This window comes from Wyeomyia smithii, chromosome 2, assembly GCF_029784165.1.
Source record: "Wyeomyia smithii strain HCP4-BCI-WySm-NY-G18 chromosome 2, ASM2978416v1, whole genome shotgun sequence".
In the NCBI taxonomy this organism is placed as follows: domain Eukaryota; kingdom Metazoa; phylum Arthropoda; class Insecta; order Diptera; family Culicidae; genus Wyeomyia; species Wyeomyia smithii.
Window position 1 is genome coordinate 173,619,006 of NC_073695.1, and position 15,623 is coordinate 173,634,628.

Consider the following 15,623-nt stretch of genomic DNA (forward strand, 5'->3'; position numbering starts at 1 on the left):
GAGATACACGATTGCGTTGTGTACACAGATTCAAAATCGGCGTGTATGATGTTGGAAGACACAAAAAATGATAAAACGGGGCCAACAATGCTGGTCGAAATTCTTCAGCTAGCTCATCGCTACAAAGTCGCCTTTCAGTGGGTTCCAAGCCACATGGAAACGAAGTAGCGGACGAATTGGCCAAACTAGGTCTTTCCGATGAAGCACCAATTTACGAAAACGGATTATTTTTGAAAAATGCACTATACCGATTTAAAATGCGAACCGATCTGGATTCAAACAAATGGTACCAAGATTACTCCATGGAAAAAGGTCTTTTCACAACTGTCTGCTGCAGGATAGCTGAAACTTCGAATCACTTTATTCGACTGATTAATTTTGGCAAAAAAGTATTCGAGTCGTGTTAATTTGAGTCGAGTAACTCGACTGCCTGTCGGTTCGTGACTTAGTCTAATATCAGGCGACTTCCCTAATTGACGATGGCGCAAGATTTTAGAGACTGATCGCACCTATGCGAGCTCCAGTATGTAATTTTCAAAAAATGGGTGATGACAAAAGCAAAAATATTTCCTTCCTTTTTTCACATGCAAAAACCAAACAAATATTAGTAGAGTCATTAACGTCACTACAATTTTTCTTGACTCGACAATAACTGCATGGTCGAGTCAAGTTATCACCATCATCGGTGGCGGCTTCAGGAAACAGTAATCTTGACAAAGGTCTGTTGGATACCCGTTGCGACGACGTACACTCATGCACAGGAATATAAACTCAACGTTTTAAGATACCGCAGCTTAAAAAAAACAATTAGTATGATATATCGGATGTCTTATCTTTTTCTAAATACATTTATTTTCTAAATTAAATATTTTGCTTCAAACTTCTTCGCTTATGCGCTTCTCGCTAATAGAAATACAAAGGAATTAGTGAGCGTTGTTTGTTTGTGTTACATGTAATAATCGTCCGAAAATTTAATGCCGTTATTTATTGTTGCAAAGCCGCTCTTTATGTTTACGTCCTTACACAGTCGATCTTCACCTTGAAGCGGTGTTCGGCATGGGTCAACGGTCTTTTTTTTTGCTGAATGTATTAATAGGTAAACTAATTCTAACAAGTTCAATCTTCCCGGTTCGTTGGCGTTCTATGCGGATCAAATGTATGTGTTGATTGAGTGTGTTGTTTTGTATATGTACTGTTTTTTTTTGCTTTGCTAAGTTCTGTATATATAGGAGCTTAAAGAGACGAACGCGTAATATTATGAAAGTTATATTTAACTAATTGTCTAATTCCTTTCCATTAACTTTTTTTCACGTGCTTGATCCTATATATACCATTCGTATTCTCCAGTAACAGAGTAGGTTTAAGCTTATAGTCACCTTATAATTATCATTCGCGATGTGTCACTGTTTGTCCTCCTTTAATGTATACAAAAGAGTTTCTCCAATAGGCTAATCAGATGAAAGTTTCAATGTGCTTCGTTAAATTGAATCAAAGTTTGATTAATGATTCGTTTTATTTCACTGTAAGTGTAGTTTAAATTACATTGGAGAATTGAGTAATCATTTAGATGAATTTAGGAGAATGCTAAACTGAGTGGAAGAATTTTGGGGAATGATAAGAATGATATGGGACTCCAGAAAACAATTAGGTAGTAAGGAACAGAGATCCAACAAAGTTTTGTTTAAAAATGTTATAATGTACAAATAAAAGCAATAATCACAACTAAAATCAGTTTACAGTTTAAAACTCACTGTATTTGAACAAGTAGGTAGAACCATATGCAGTTAAAAATACAAAACAAAATGAAAAGACTAGATAATGATGTTAAAATCTACAACGCGTATGATTGCTAAAATCTGGCGTAAAGGAAATGTATTTTACAAAACGGAAAAGTAAAAATGAATACTGGAATCAATTGTTGACTGAACTTAATAAACCATAAATTTGTGCAAGAGAATCAAATGTTTAATTGCTATAGCATACTAACGTTGCTATATTGTGGAGACTATTTTACTGCTAATATGCTAAGTAGGTCCAATATCGACCTCGAAAACAGCCATTAAATTGTAAAAAATTATCAATAATTCCGAGGATTCCCACGAATTCGGCGGCATTCACATGTTTATGCTTTCCAATAAATCAAACATTTCCTCTGTCTCGAAGTCCTACAAAATATTTACAGCAAGAAGTTGGGATGTGTACGTTGAACTTCGTGGAAACGATGACACCTCGCATTTAATCTGCACTTTTTGCTTGTAGCGACAAATATTGCCACGTGCGACTGGATGTGTGCATGTGATGTGCGTTAGGTTTTCTTACAACCGCTAGTATTTTGTTCGTAACTTTTCAGTAATATCACTGGCGCTTTCAGAACCCAATGAAAGCGCCATCTAAAAATTGTAACAAATTAGAGGCACAGATCATGCCAACCCTTCAACCGTCGGTTGTCGCACTTTACATATTGTAGGCAACATAGATGGGGTCAAGCTGATCGGCGAGGAAACCGTCTCTTAGGTGCATTCTCTGCTTCTCACCCCGGCTGTTGATGGGTACAACACCTGTGATAGAAACAATGAGTGATGAAATGAATCACTTATTTGAATGTAAAACACTTACCAGGATCAACTACTACAACAACTCCAACAATCAGTTGGTGTTCTTCCAATACAGTGTTGGTTACCAGTGGCACTAAATCAAGTGCTTCAGATTCATTTCCATCCAATTCCACAACAACAACAAGCAAATTCGTCCATGTAAAAACCGCGCATTCTGCAATCTTTTTATGACAGCGCAGTACTGAGTTTTCAATGTCAATTGGATGATAGTACATGCCCCGGAGCGTGATGACTTCATCTAGCGCACCAACTATATATACTGCGTCATGTAACTCCTGCTCGTTACCGCTTACCCCAATAGTCGTTGTTCCCGCATTGGAACTTGTCGTCGAATTTAATGTGTTATGACCCTGCAGTTTAAATAGATACAATAATATTACCCGAAGTAAGTAAAAACTTTTTAAGCTTACTAACCTGTGAATGAATTGATTCGTTATCAGAATCTCGACTTGCAATGCTAGGAGTCGTTTCGTCTAATATTGAACCAGCCTGTGAGCACTCGGTACGCCGGAGGAATCCCAAGTAACCTGTTCGTGCCCAACTTTCGCTGATACTGCAGCCTGTTACCAATTTTGCATTGAAATGGTCATTGTAGTCGGTCTCGTCTCCGTAGATTGTAAAGTAGCCGTTCGAATTATGCGGTGATTGGACCTGTGCGAAAGATTTAATTTTGTATTTGATAGAAAATTTGATATCACGAAAATCGTTACCCAGATTTCTCCCAAATGCGAATCACCACATTGACCCTTACTGTCCGGGTTAGCAATTATAACTCTTACTCCGGGCAACAATTTACCTGATTCAACCAGGCACAACGAGTTTGGAGCACCCCGTTCTACGAGAGCTACCCGATTGTTACGTAGAGCACGCAGATCTACATACACCTGCGCACTTTCTGCAGAGCTGGCACCTTGTACACAGATAGCAGGATTTACCCGACATCCAAAGGACGTTGAAACACAGCGTGTGTTAAGTCCCAAAGCTTGGAACAATTTGCAGAATTGCTGCGTCAACTGTACGCGCGGCCGTTCCTCCGCAACTACCACGCAAGTCCGTACACAACCAAGGTTAACGTTCCGTTGTTTAAGCATCTGAATGGAATTACTTAAAGCTTTTGTGCACAACTCAATAACACCATACGAGCAGAATGTGTCGCGGACACGATATTGAGATAGTGTACTCAACCACAAGCTAGGGTTAGCTTCGACCTATAAAACCAATGCAATATTTCATCAGCATTGCACATGCATATGTGCTATGTAACTAAACTCATTACTCACTTCATACGGCGCTATTAGTATCGAATGATGGCCACTGTAAACGCTAATCAATGTCCACATGGAGAAACCTAAACCACAGTATGGATCTAGGCAAAGAGCCACATGGCGACTAGGATACAATTCACAGGCTAATTTCAAGCTGGCACACAAACTTGAAAGAGATCTGAAAAGAGCGGTGTTCTGTAAGGCGTCTAGTAAATGTTATTGGATCAAAATTTACCGGTGTGTAATAATAACTCCACTTAATCGTCCACAGGTGGAAACACTGAAGTCTAGATATGCTGTAGAATCCAGTGTACTATTGGCAATGGCTGGAAGAAGAATATTCATGGAAATTGGGAATCTTATAGAATGCAACTAATTCACTTACCAGCTAATTTCCTCTTCGGATTGTCTTCGATGTCTAAAATTACCGGCCAACTTTTCGGGTCGATTGAAGTGGCCGCTTCGCGGGATTTGAGCAATTTGATAATACTCTGAATAGATAGGATGATTCCACTTTTTGACACATCAACTATCATTCGTACGGTGGGCAGGGTTGTGATGAGGTTTTGAGGATGGGGAGGCCGTATTGTAACTGGAACGGCACCAAGATACAGACAGCCGTAGAATGCACAAATCAAATCCAGTCCCGGAGGGAAAATTAGAGCCACATGATCTCCGGGATTTACTTTGCCACGCTCCTGAAGCAAGGCAGCAATTTTTTCCGCTCGTTTGTGAAGTTCAGAGCAGGTCAGCGTTTTGGCAACAGTACCCTTCGAATTAAGCAGAGTGTATAGCACATGGTCCGGGGACGAATTAGCACGCCATCGGAGCACTCCGGTTATCAGCTGATGCTGTAAAGGAAAACAAATGTTTAAGAAATGGCTCCCGCTGGTCTCACTTCATTCATGCCCTGATGTAGCCCTGCAAGAACGATATTTTTATTACTACATGATGTTTTAGATGCTCACAGATATAACCTCACATCTATTATAAATATTCAATCAGAAAGATACTAATCAAAGGTCATAAAATCCTTGTATTAATATGAATGATCGATTTAAAAACACCTTTTGCATGTCGTTCCAGGACTATTTTCTAACTTTACTTTTTTTTTCTTTCTTTTCTAATTTTCTATCGACAAATGAAATATCGTTCTGTGGAAAGTCGTTTTCATCGAACCTTCTTTTCCTTGTGGTTCTTGAAATGTTGACAATTATTGACAAAATATAGACAAGATGAAATAGAAAAGAACATCCTTTGAAGAAATAAATAAATCCAAAAGAACTAACAAAATTTTGAAACAAAAGCAAAGCAACAACCGTGCCTGAAGTCGAGCATTTGTTTATGACAAAGAGGGAAGTGATGTTTTTCATAAATCATTAAATAATATGGTGATGGGGTACTGAACAAGATAATCAGTAAATATATGGTTGCGTGTCAAGTCGATTGAAACTAACCTTTCGCTCGTTGTCGTCTGCCAGGCCGATATCGCGTCCTTGGGCTGAAGCCAACCGGTTGCCTTGTACCAGATTGCCGACCATCACAGAAGCTGGGCCGACAGAGGCATCTGTTCCGGTAGTATTGATCGAAGTCGATGACGATGGTGTGGTTCCGGAAATTTGAAGTTGTTGGATAGAACCTGAATTTAGTTTTTCGGTTCGGTATGCGGATTGACGACGTTGGTGATGATGGTGGTTAGAAGGTGGTTATATTTTAAATTGGAGGCGGATTTTGAATGTGTACGGATGAGTGAAGCATAAATTTTGAAATGATGGGTTTGTGTTGCATTCAATTTAATGACGTGTTTAGAAGTTCATTTAAGTGTACGGTGTAAATGAAGGTGATTTTAATATTCATCAAGCGATGAACATTTAGAGATTATTAGGTATGGAAAAACAAGGGATAACCACAACCAAATAATATTGTTAGTCGTAGGCATCGATGGTTTGGGGATGATGATGATTTGAATCAGCCAATTCGATGGTAAAGATGACATTCATGACGACGGTGAAACCATTTTATAACGACATATTTTACGTTATTGCATCAAAACACACGAGTCGATTTTGCAGATTTTGATTTTTAGTATTTGTGAGGAGCAGAGCAGCATTTAAAAGAAAATCAAGAGAGAAAAATAATGATATTAATTTTGAGGAAACGAAAGTTTACGAAAATCATGAAAACAAATCGATTTGTTATTAGTACAGCCAATAATTCAGTACAGTTAGTAAAGTGCATATTAAACTTAATATAATGAAATTCAGCCAAAATACACTGAGTAATTGCATTTTTACAGAAGGACCCTTTTTGAAAGATGTAGTGGATGATGGGGTTTAATAAAATAACTCCGAAATTATCTTTAATTAGATTAAAAATTAGATTTTGCACTGAGATTTTGACAAAGTCGACAAATGTCTATGTGTTTTTGTTCCACTATTTGATTTCACGCATAAACTCAGTAAAAAGGTTAAATGTGGGAAAAGACGACACAAACCAATATATTTGATTTGTTATGAAATTTAAAAAAAAATCACAGGAAGGTTGTATGCAAAGCCACGACCGCAAGGTTGAAGTAGAATACTTTTACAAGAAAGATAACTCGGCTGCTTGCGTGTCAGTCATTTTTTTTCAGTAAATAAACGTTGACCGTTCATTGGCAGTATTGTAATTTCGTTTTGTTTGATATTTTGAATGAAGTTCATTGAATATTTTTAAATTTTGTGCAAATGAGAAGTTGAAGTGCTGCCGAATTGTAATATGCACATTTAATACGACATCATCAAACGGGAACGGAACAAAGGCTACGGTTATGCAGAACGCGAATGACGGCGCGATGCGATTCGCTTTACCGTGGTGAAATGTACAGCTCTTTTTAAGGCGAAGTAGACCTATACATTTCAACACATTTCGTCTTGCCGAATCGCATCGCGCCGTTATTTGCGTTCTGCATAACCGTAGACAAACACTAAGCGACGCACGTAACACGTAATAATGGTCAGAGCATGCATGTAGATGAAGATAATTAACTTTGGATTATAGCGCAAAACGAGAAAATATTAACTCTTCAAATATTCATTCAAATTTCTGTTGTTCAATTTAATATCCGATGAAATGTCTGTTTATTATCTGACGAAGTTCTTATATAGGCCAAATGATGCATTCCCAATTTACTAGGTCCATAACTCTGCCGACCGTGCTTGGGAAAGCAATCGTATAACGACCAATCAGAGGTCGAATTTTGTGTTTTGACAAGGCTTAAGGATTTTCAATAGTACAATAGTTCGAATGATAAAATTGCAATTAAATGTATCTGGAAGGAATCTTAGGAGATTTTCTAATCGATTGCTGCAAAAACGATGGAAATCCATCGAATACTAACCGATTTATTAGCATTTGAAATTGGACATATTTCTCACTTTTTTCAGTTTTAGATTTTCATTTCACATCCCTATGTAGCCGAACTTCCTGAGAGAAGTATTCTGCTTCAAAAGACAATTTCCACGTGTTGTAACGTGCTGGAGCACGAAATCTATGTCTGTGATAGGGAACCTTCACGTTCACGAGGCATGACTGGAGAAACGCGTCTGATAATGCGGTAAAATTTTTAATGTCTTTTTGTGCAAATTATTGTACTTAGACAAATATCCTGTTTTGAATTGGATGAATTTTTAGTGAATAAACGTGAACCGTTTGTTATTCAAAGTTGGTCATGATGATCGCAGCCTTTGCGCTGCCCCTACAGTGGAGGGTTTACTAAAGAAAGTAAAAGTAAAAATTGGACAACTACAACAGAATTTGATTGCATTCCGCACAGAATGTCTGCTTGTGTTGATGCCAGAAAATTACTAACCTTCAATTATTTGTTTATTTGCCTAGAAAACAGCATTCTGCGGTTCAAAATCGGTTGCTGATTACAACTTTTGAGCTGCCGTAACATTGGGGGAATTAAGATACACGGACAACATGCACTGTGGAAGCTATTTTACATTTAGTAAATTCGACGGGTGCGACAGATTTAAATTGCTAGGATGCAACATAGAATGCTTGCTTGCGTTGACAAAAATTATTAACTTTCAATGACTTGTTTATTCGCCTTGAAAAAGGCATTTTGATTTCCAAAATTGGATTTCCTGATGGCAATCTTCATGCTGCCCCAACACGGGAAGAATAATGGCTGTCTGGCGATACACGCAGAGAAAAACCGCGCTGCTCCTGAGACGTGGTGACCAACCACAGGGCTAGTGCTGCTGCTAAGGAAGGACGACTGCTGTTGTCGCTGTCTAGAACTATTATGAGCGGCTCCGGCTGAAACAGGCTCTTATATAGGCCAAATAGTATGTTTGATCCTGTCGACCGTGCTTGGGAAGCAAGCATATAACGACCAATCAGAGGTCGAATTTTTCGTTTTGACAAGGCTTGACTATTTTCAATAGTATAATAGTGTGAATGGAAAAAATTACAATTATCTTCTTTTGAAAAGAATCTTAGAAGATTTTCCAATCTATTGCTGCAAGAACGAAGGAAATCCATCGAATACTAACCGATTTATTAGCATTTGAAATTGGACATAATTTTTACTTTTTTCAGTTTTAGATTTCCATTTCACATCCCTATATAGCCGAACTTCCTGAGAGAAGTATTCTACTTCAAAACCAAAATTGTTGAAAGAATGATATCTTTGAGATAACTATATTCTACACACTTTAACGGAGTAAATCATAAACTGGAATCTGGACTTTAAAAGAGTATCATGGGCAAAAAATAACACAACATGCAGACAAAGAAAAAATAATTTAAAATAATAATTTTTGTTATTTGAAAGAAAGACTGTTACATCTTGAAAAGGATCCTTTTCCCAGCACCTAGATGTTTGTTTTTGTATAAGACAGCAACATAAATCAACATGTGCTCTACTCTAACAACAGACAAAAGGCAATAAAAACTGTTGGTTCGGCGAACAAAAACACGATAAAATATACGATAAACACACATGGTGCGAAAGGATAGTGAGCGGCAGTGCCTACATACCGTGGTGGAGTTCTCTCGGCTTAGGCAGATTTGTAACGCACGTATGAGGACACATAAGTACATTGGCCGGATGCAATGAGCCCTCAAGGAACCGCCGTCGAGCTTCAGTTAAATGAATTCCTCCCAACGGCGTTTTTGGTAGGTGATTTGGAGGAACTAGCGCTAAACAGTAAATGCCGACTTGATGTATAGAGTCTACTGCTTGTAATACGCGGGACATCCACTGGAAGGATTCCTCTTCGGAACAGTCCGGACGTTGTTCGGCAATTACACAAACTCGTTCATCTCGTAGTACTTTTATGCTAAACACAGCAATACGACCTCGATAGATGAATCGCACAGGTTCGACGGCTAATACAGTTGCAATTATGTCATCTGCATTGTGTTTGCGACCAGTTACAGTCATCAACCCATCCCTGGAACCGCACACAAATACCAAACCTCCCGGACCTAGGAATCCTAACAAACCACTTCGAACGTACGATTCGTCACTTATTGGTTTGCCTATCGTTTGAATTTCTCCTTCTTTGACCGGCGATGGCTCGGTCAGCGGTTGCACCTATGAGCGTAAATTCGATTGACAATAGTAACTCATAATGAATTAGTTTTTTAACTAACCTTGAAGGTAGAATTTGTCATACCATCCAGTCCAAAGTAGCTAGTGCCTGTCGATCCAGATGTAACACAAATTTCACCAACTTGATCCGTTTTGCATAGCACCGGTGATCCTTCCGCATTAACTACAACCATTGTAGCTGAAATTGTGTAATATTTGTTAGTATTTGCAGTAAAAAATAGGTAGAATAAAATTTACCACTGGGCATAACCTGACCGCAGTCCTGTAGGGTAAGTGAAGTAAGTGAATCCTCACTATCGACCCGTACAACACCATGTGAAAGAGCAGCCATTGATAGCACACCACGTCCGCTAGCTGATTGATTGTAACCTCCAGCGGATCGCCCTGGTCGTCGGAGTGATACAGTAAATACCTCCGAACTGCTTGCACATGGACAAATAGCATCCGGACGTAAGCCCTTCGATTGGAATACACTAAGAAATTGATCACAGCTCGAAAGGGACCATGGGTTGGCACCATCTGCTACTAATAGCATACGCAGTGATGAAAGTGAAATTTCTTTGTGATCCTTGGTTGCAAGCAGACCCCAGTGAAGATCACGGCTCTTTACCAAACAACAAGAAGCACGATATTTTGTGATTAATTGCATCCAAGATGAAGGCTTTAGTTTCATCAACGCATATGGGATAAACAGGACGTGCATTCCGTTGAGCACCGAGGTTAGAATGCTGTGCCACAGGCCAACCTCTCTTTTGAAGTCCAAAACACAAACATTCGTTTCCCCTTCAGTATAGTGACAAGCCATAGTTAGCGCTCGACAGTGATTGATCATAGATTGTCGAGTGACAGTTACACCCATGACACTACCTTCCTTATCAGTAGTGTATTCGATATAAGCTATGGAGTCCTCGCTTATGCGATTGTTATTGGTATTGAAATCCTTCGGAACCTTCGGAAGGTGTTCGGTGACAAACCAATGCAACCGTGGCCACCCTTTAAGTTTGGCCACTTCGCCAGTGGATGATTTTGGCAGACCCTTCAGACAAGCTTCCGAGGTTAGGGCAACCTGCACTCCACATGAGCTCAGTAGAAAGCCTACCTGTTGCGGCGGAGAGTCCGAGCTGGACAGTGGCAACTCAATTGGCAATGGGACCAGTCCACGAAACATGCAACCGTACCAAGCAGTTAGGAAGCTACGAATAAGAAAACATTTATGGATTATTGGGAAATACCTTTCTTAAAATTAGCTCAAAATTATTTTAATGTTATACACTTGTTTCTATGAGTAAATCGTTTACATTTTAGATAGCACTCTAGATTTAGAAGTAATATTTGCAGTGCTTTATAACTTTCATTGGTTTTGGCAAATTTTGTAGAAGAAATAATAGCCATACAATACCTAATAATATGAGAACGAAAAATGCAGTTTTGGATAACAGCCAGCACATGTTCAAAATTTTTAAGGAATTGAAAGTTTTGGAGCTACTACTAACCGATTCTACACGGGCTTATTTGTTATTCGAAAGGCACTAGAAAACACATTGCATGTTTTAACAACGTAGAATGTCAGCTACATACCCCGTTGGATAGAAAAGTAAAGTAGACGCCAAGTTACATAAAAAACAAACGTGGCTGACGTTTTAAAACACTTTATAATTCTAAAGCAACGTGGTAATAATAGACGTTTGTCATGAATTATTCTACAAAATGTTTAAGAGTCGGTTTTCTAAGAAAAATGAATTTAGGCAGCTGCGTGATACAGGATAAAAAAAGAATCTGCTTTTATGCAAACTAAAGTGAAAACTTTAATTAACTGCTTGTAGCGGAAGCGGAACGATGGAGTATGATTGACCGCCTTGACCGGTTGATACGTAATGCTAGTAATTTTGTAGCGATTAAAATGTTCACTGTTTAAGATTATCAGTTGAGTGAGGATTTTATAATTCACGACTGTTAACATGCTAAATAATTTTTACTAACCTCAGTGGATCACTGTTAGGATAGACAAGCGCTACACGATCACCCGGTTTGAGAGATATCTGCTCGGGCCCTTTGCTAAATACTTTCGTCGAAAGGGCGTAGGCGATTTTTTGCGCTCGTGATAGTAGTTTTCCGTAGGTTAAAGTGGTTGTCATTTTTCCGTTAGGATCCAACACAGTAGCCATCGGAGCTTTGAACGAACTGGTTCCGTACCGTTGAAGAGCAGCCTCCAGTGTTCGAGGCAGACCCGATGGGACGATCAATTGTTCTCCCTGTACAGCGGTCATGACACTACCTTCTGGTTTTGGAGCATTAGGATCCTTCGGGTTAGCTGCAATTTCAAGCTCGATGTCATTGTCTTCGTAAAATTCTGGTAGCGGTCGCCGTTTCGGCCGTTTCAAGGTATTCAGCAACTGCTGAATCTTGGCGGACACTTTCCATCTTCCGGCAGTGCTGGTGTCGCCGGGTTCTTGATTGGACAAGTTGACGTACCGTGTAACCCGGTCTGCACCTCGCCGTGTATTGGCACTGAATTGTGTGATGTCTGGGGCAGCATACGGTCGTGGCTGATACTCTGAGATATCCGTTATGTCGTAGCTATTTTTTTGGTTGTAGTAGGTACGATGCACTGCTGGAGGTGATCCTGCACTTGAGGTATCGGATAGGGTGGCATGTTGGGTGTTTGATGTCGGTATACTCTGGGGTGGTCGTCGCTCTATAGGTGCTGGTTGACTGGATTGTTTCTGTTGGTTAATGTGATGATGATCCCGCGTAGACGGCAATTTCATAGGTTCTCGACCAAGAATGTGGTCGCGTGGCAGGTTGTAATTATCGCGATCTGGTGTAGAGATTCTGCCACCAATTATGCCTTCCTCGGGAATTGACTCGTCGTCGGTGCTGGAATCTGGGAACGATAGTTCGTATAAGTGGTTGGATATTACAAAGTTGTAGGATTTATTCGGACAGGACATGATTATGATCACCGTGAACGAAAATTTTTCAAAAAGCTTTTGTTTATGTATGATTATTTGGAACTTTTTATTTGTGAGAAGAACCAAACTTTGCTTTTTATTTGGAAGTGTAAGCGGATGTAAAATTTACCTGTGTCGTCATGATCACGCTCGGGGCTACGATTGAGCACTGAGCTTCGTTTGGATGGCATTGGTAAGCTAGGTTTGGGGCGATTTTTTAATGCAGCTAATGCTTGCTGTACAGCTTCCTGGCGTACTTCTGTGGTAGGTAGGTTAGGTGAATCGTTTTGATATCGGTAGATCGAGTTTGATTTGAAGGCATAGCGTAGTGTGCAGTGTGAGATGTGCCAGTCGATTGGTGATGATGGATCATGATCGATGGTTGATGTGACACGCACACACGATTCACACGACAGGTACAATATAGGACAAGTGTGGGTGTGAAATAGAAAGCAAAAGAAGAGAAACAAGAAAACAAAACAAATCAGAAGTCGTGATTATCGGAATGATCAATGATGCTATTATTTCAAAATAGGTTTTAAAATGGGGAACGAATTAGGACGTATATTTTTTATTTTTTTTATGTTTTTTCGACCGTTGGTACATATAGAAGTTAATGAGAGGTTGACAGTTTTAATTTTCTATCGTTACAATGATCTCAAGTGATTAAAAAAAGTTACTGTTAACAAACGGCAACTTCTAATATTGAGTACTATGGAATGTTGACGTTATCATGCACCAAAATACCAAAGCATATACTATTTTGTTTTTGTTGGTGCGTTTGAAATATGTACAGAAAAAAATATAATGCAATTTCCCAACATTTCTTGATTGAAAGTAACAGCTGCAGTCAGTAGAATCAATGTGATTGTTTTGTCTGTATTTTTACCTATGATATGACCGATAAAAAAGTCAAATTTATAACGATTAAACGCAACGTTTTTTAAGTAATCCAATTGCGCAAGGTCTTACAAATTTGATATCAAAATGCTTAATTGATTAGGGATATCAAAAAATGATGTTACATTTTTCGATCAAAATACTACAGTTATAAACAAAGACATAAAGTGTGAGATTATCTGAAACAAAAAAAAATCTGCATGCAGACTCTAAAAGCCTGCAAATCGCAGACAAAGCAAAGTCTGCGAAACATGGACAAATACGCACATCTGGTATCCCTGTAAGTATGTAATGGAACAAGCTTCGAAATCGAGCAATATATATTCCGACGAAGTACCGTTGCACTTCCCAGTGCGTACGGAAAGGGCGGAATTGGTTGCCAGAATTGTATAAATTAAAATATTAGTAATAGAATTACTGTATTCACTGTTTCTTATTATTTTTCTTCTTGGTGGTGCTATGTTGCGGTATTTCTTCTGTTTATACCGGGTGGCGAAATAGTTTTTGGATTCCCAAATTTTCTGATATTTTTCATCATTTGGCACAAAAAAATGCCTGGAAGAACGCAGCTCTGAAATCCCAGCAAAAAAAGTATTCGATCGAATATGAAAGTAAAAGTAGTGGCCCCACATTAGCATTAGTTCGAGCCAGAGCAATTACAGTCAGGTTTTTGTTCACGCGGGAGATACAAAACTAGGTAATTTAAAAATCCGCGTCAATTCGAAAATTCGTGTAAAAAAACGCGGTAATTCAAAAATCCGCGTAAAGCAAACTACCAAGAAAGGGGTGGAGGATTTTTTTTTTGACTAAGTCTTTTACTCAGAAAACATCTCAACGTTTTTGGTTCCCAACCAGCGTTAATTCGAACATCCGCATAAGGACGTAAAAAACTGCGTTAATTAAAAATTCTGCGGCTTTTTTTGACCGCGGTAATCCGAAAATCCTCGTCATAAATGCGCGTAATAAAAACCTGACTATACTGACCTGCGTTCTTCCAATTTGCACTAATTTTGATATGATTTCGCCAAACATTGTAAACCGTTAAGTTGCAGAGATATTCGACTAAAAATATTGAATGCTTAAAAATCAACGCTTCAAAATATTTTCATCCCTTGGCGACTGAGCGTTTATCAGTTGTAGCAAGAGTTGTATTATCATTTTCAATCATTAGTTTCAAATGTAAAATAAATTCTTGGTGGCACTAGATTCTGCTATCGTAGCGCAATCCGAGCCGAAGTTCGAACATACGATGACTGGCTTAATAGACCAACATTGAGCAATTCTCGCTGAAACCGTCGCACTCACTGGTGACACGAGGTCTTAAACAAAAATATTTTTGTGTCTAAATGATTGAAAGTAGTGAAAAAATAAGAAAACCACTCTGGTTAGTTCATGTTGATGCCCCTCTCGGCAACCAAGGGGTCAAAAAGTTTTTAGAAAACTTGCATTTTGAGCAATTTTTGATCTTTTTATGGATCTATTTCTCTTGTATTTGTCATTGAACCCCTTACAACCAGCACGTCGTTCTAAAGAAGAATAATAGAGCTTACATTAGAAGTAGAAAAAATTGGGTCTTGATTTCGACGTGATCTTGAATTATATAAAAAAGAGTTTTTGAGCAAGTTTGCAACCACTGCTTTAAAAAACCATTGGAAAGCTGGTTTTTGGGGGCTCAATGACAAATTCAAGAGAAATAGATCAATGAAAAGATCAAGAATTGCTCAAAATGCAACTTTTCTAAAAACTGTTTGAACCCTTGGCGCCCGTGGGGTCAATCAATATCATTTTTTCATTACTTTCAATTATATAGGAACAAAAATATCCTTTTTTGAAACCTCGTGTCATCATCATCAGTGGGACGGTTTCAGCGAGAATTGTCCCATTGTACCCCGAGACTAGCTGCGGGACTGGAAATCTCCGACATAAATTTGAATATAAATTCGTAGTATCCGATGGCGATTCATCAACTGCCGTTGAATTAAATGACGGTCGACATGTTATGTTTTATGTAGCTAACTTCCTTGTAAGAAATCATATATGTTTAATTAAGTCAAAATAAGGCTTATAAATAATTATGAATCGATCGTACATTCCATGCCAAACGAAACAATAGAAAAACGTATTGTTGCAAAATAATCGTAAAGTACACTCATACCATGCAACAATATATAAATGTAATCTATGTGGAACGCAAACTCTGGTATATTTTTACAAGAAAATAAAACTGTCGCAGCAGAAAATAATGTTGGATAAATCAGATGGAATTAGTAGAGGAATAGTAGAAGAA

The 15,623-nt window shown here is 38.6% G+C and overlaps 1 protein-coding gene across 21 annotated transcripts in view; it reads right to left on the reverse strand.

Annotated features, from left to right (window-relative positions):
• Positions 1 to 811: 811 nt before the first annotated feature.
• Positions 812 to 15,623, reverse strand: part of LOC129721410 (disco-interacting protein 2) — a 178,543-nt gene continuing 163,731 nt past the window's right edge. For 15 of the 21 annotated variants that reach the window (XM_055673940.1, XM_055673942.1, XM_055673943.1 and 12 more), the window contains 13 exons: positions 12,567 to 12,695; positions 11,466 to 12,369; positions 9,723 to 10,678; positions 9,527 to 9,663; positions 8,909 to 9,467; positions 5,338 to 5,519; positions 4,266 to 4,731; positions 4,116 to 4,206; positions 3,896 to 4,058; positions 3,326 to 3,823; positions 3,030 to 3,266; positions 2,617 to 2,965; positions 812 to 2,558 (listed from right to left, as the gene is read on the reverse strand). In XM_055673940.1, coding sequence (XP_055529915.1) covers positions 2,455 to 2,558; positions 2,617 to 2,965; positions 3,030 to 3,266; positions 3,326 to 3,823; positions 3,896 to 4,058; positions 4,116 to 4,206; positions 4,266 to 4,731; positions 5,338 to 5,519; positions 8,909 to 9,467; positions 9,527 to 9,663; positions 9,723 to 10,678; positions 11,466 to 12,369; positions 12,567 to 12,695 — 4,775 coding nt within the window. In that variant the 3' untranslated portion in view covers positions 812 to 2,454. The remainder of the gene's footprint in view (positions 2,559 to 2,616; positions 2,966 to 3,029; positions 3,267 to 3,325; positions 3,824 to 3,895; positions 4,059 to 4,115; positions 4,207 to 4,265; positions 4,732 to 5,337; positions 5,520 to 8,908; positions 9,468 to 9,526; positions 9,664 to 9,722; positions 10,679 to 11,465; positions 12,370 to 12,566; positions 12,696 to 15,623) is intronic. The other 6 variants (XM_055673936.1, XM_055673932.1, XM_055673931.1 and 3 more) reach the window with 2 other exon arrangements.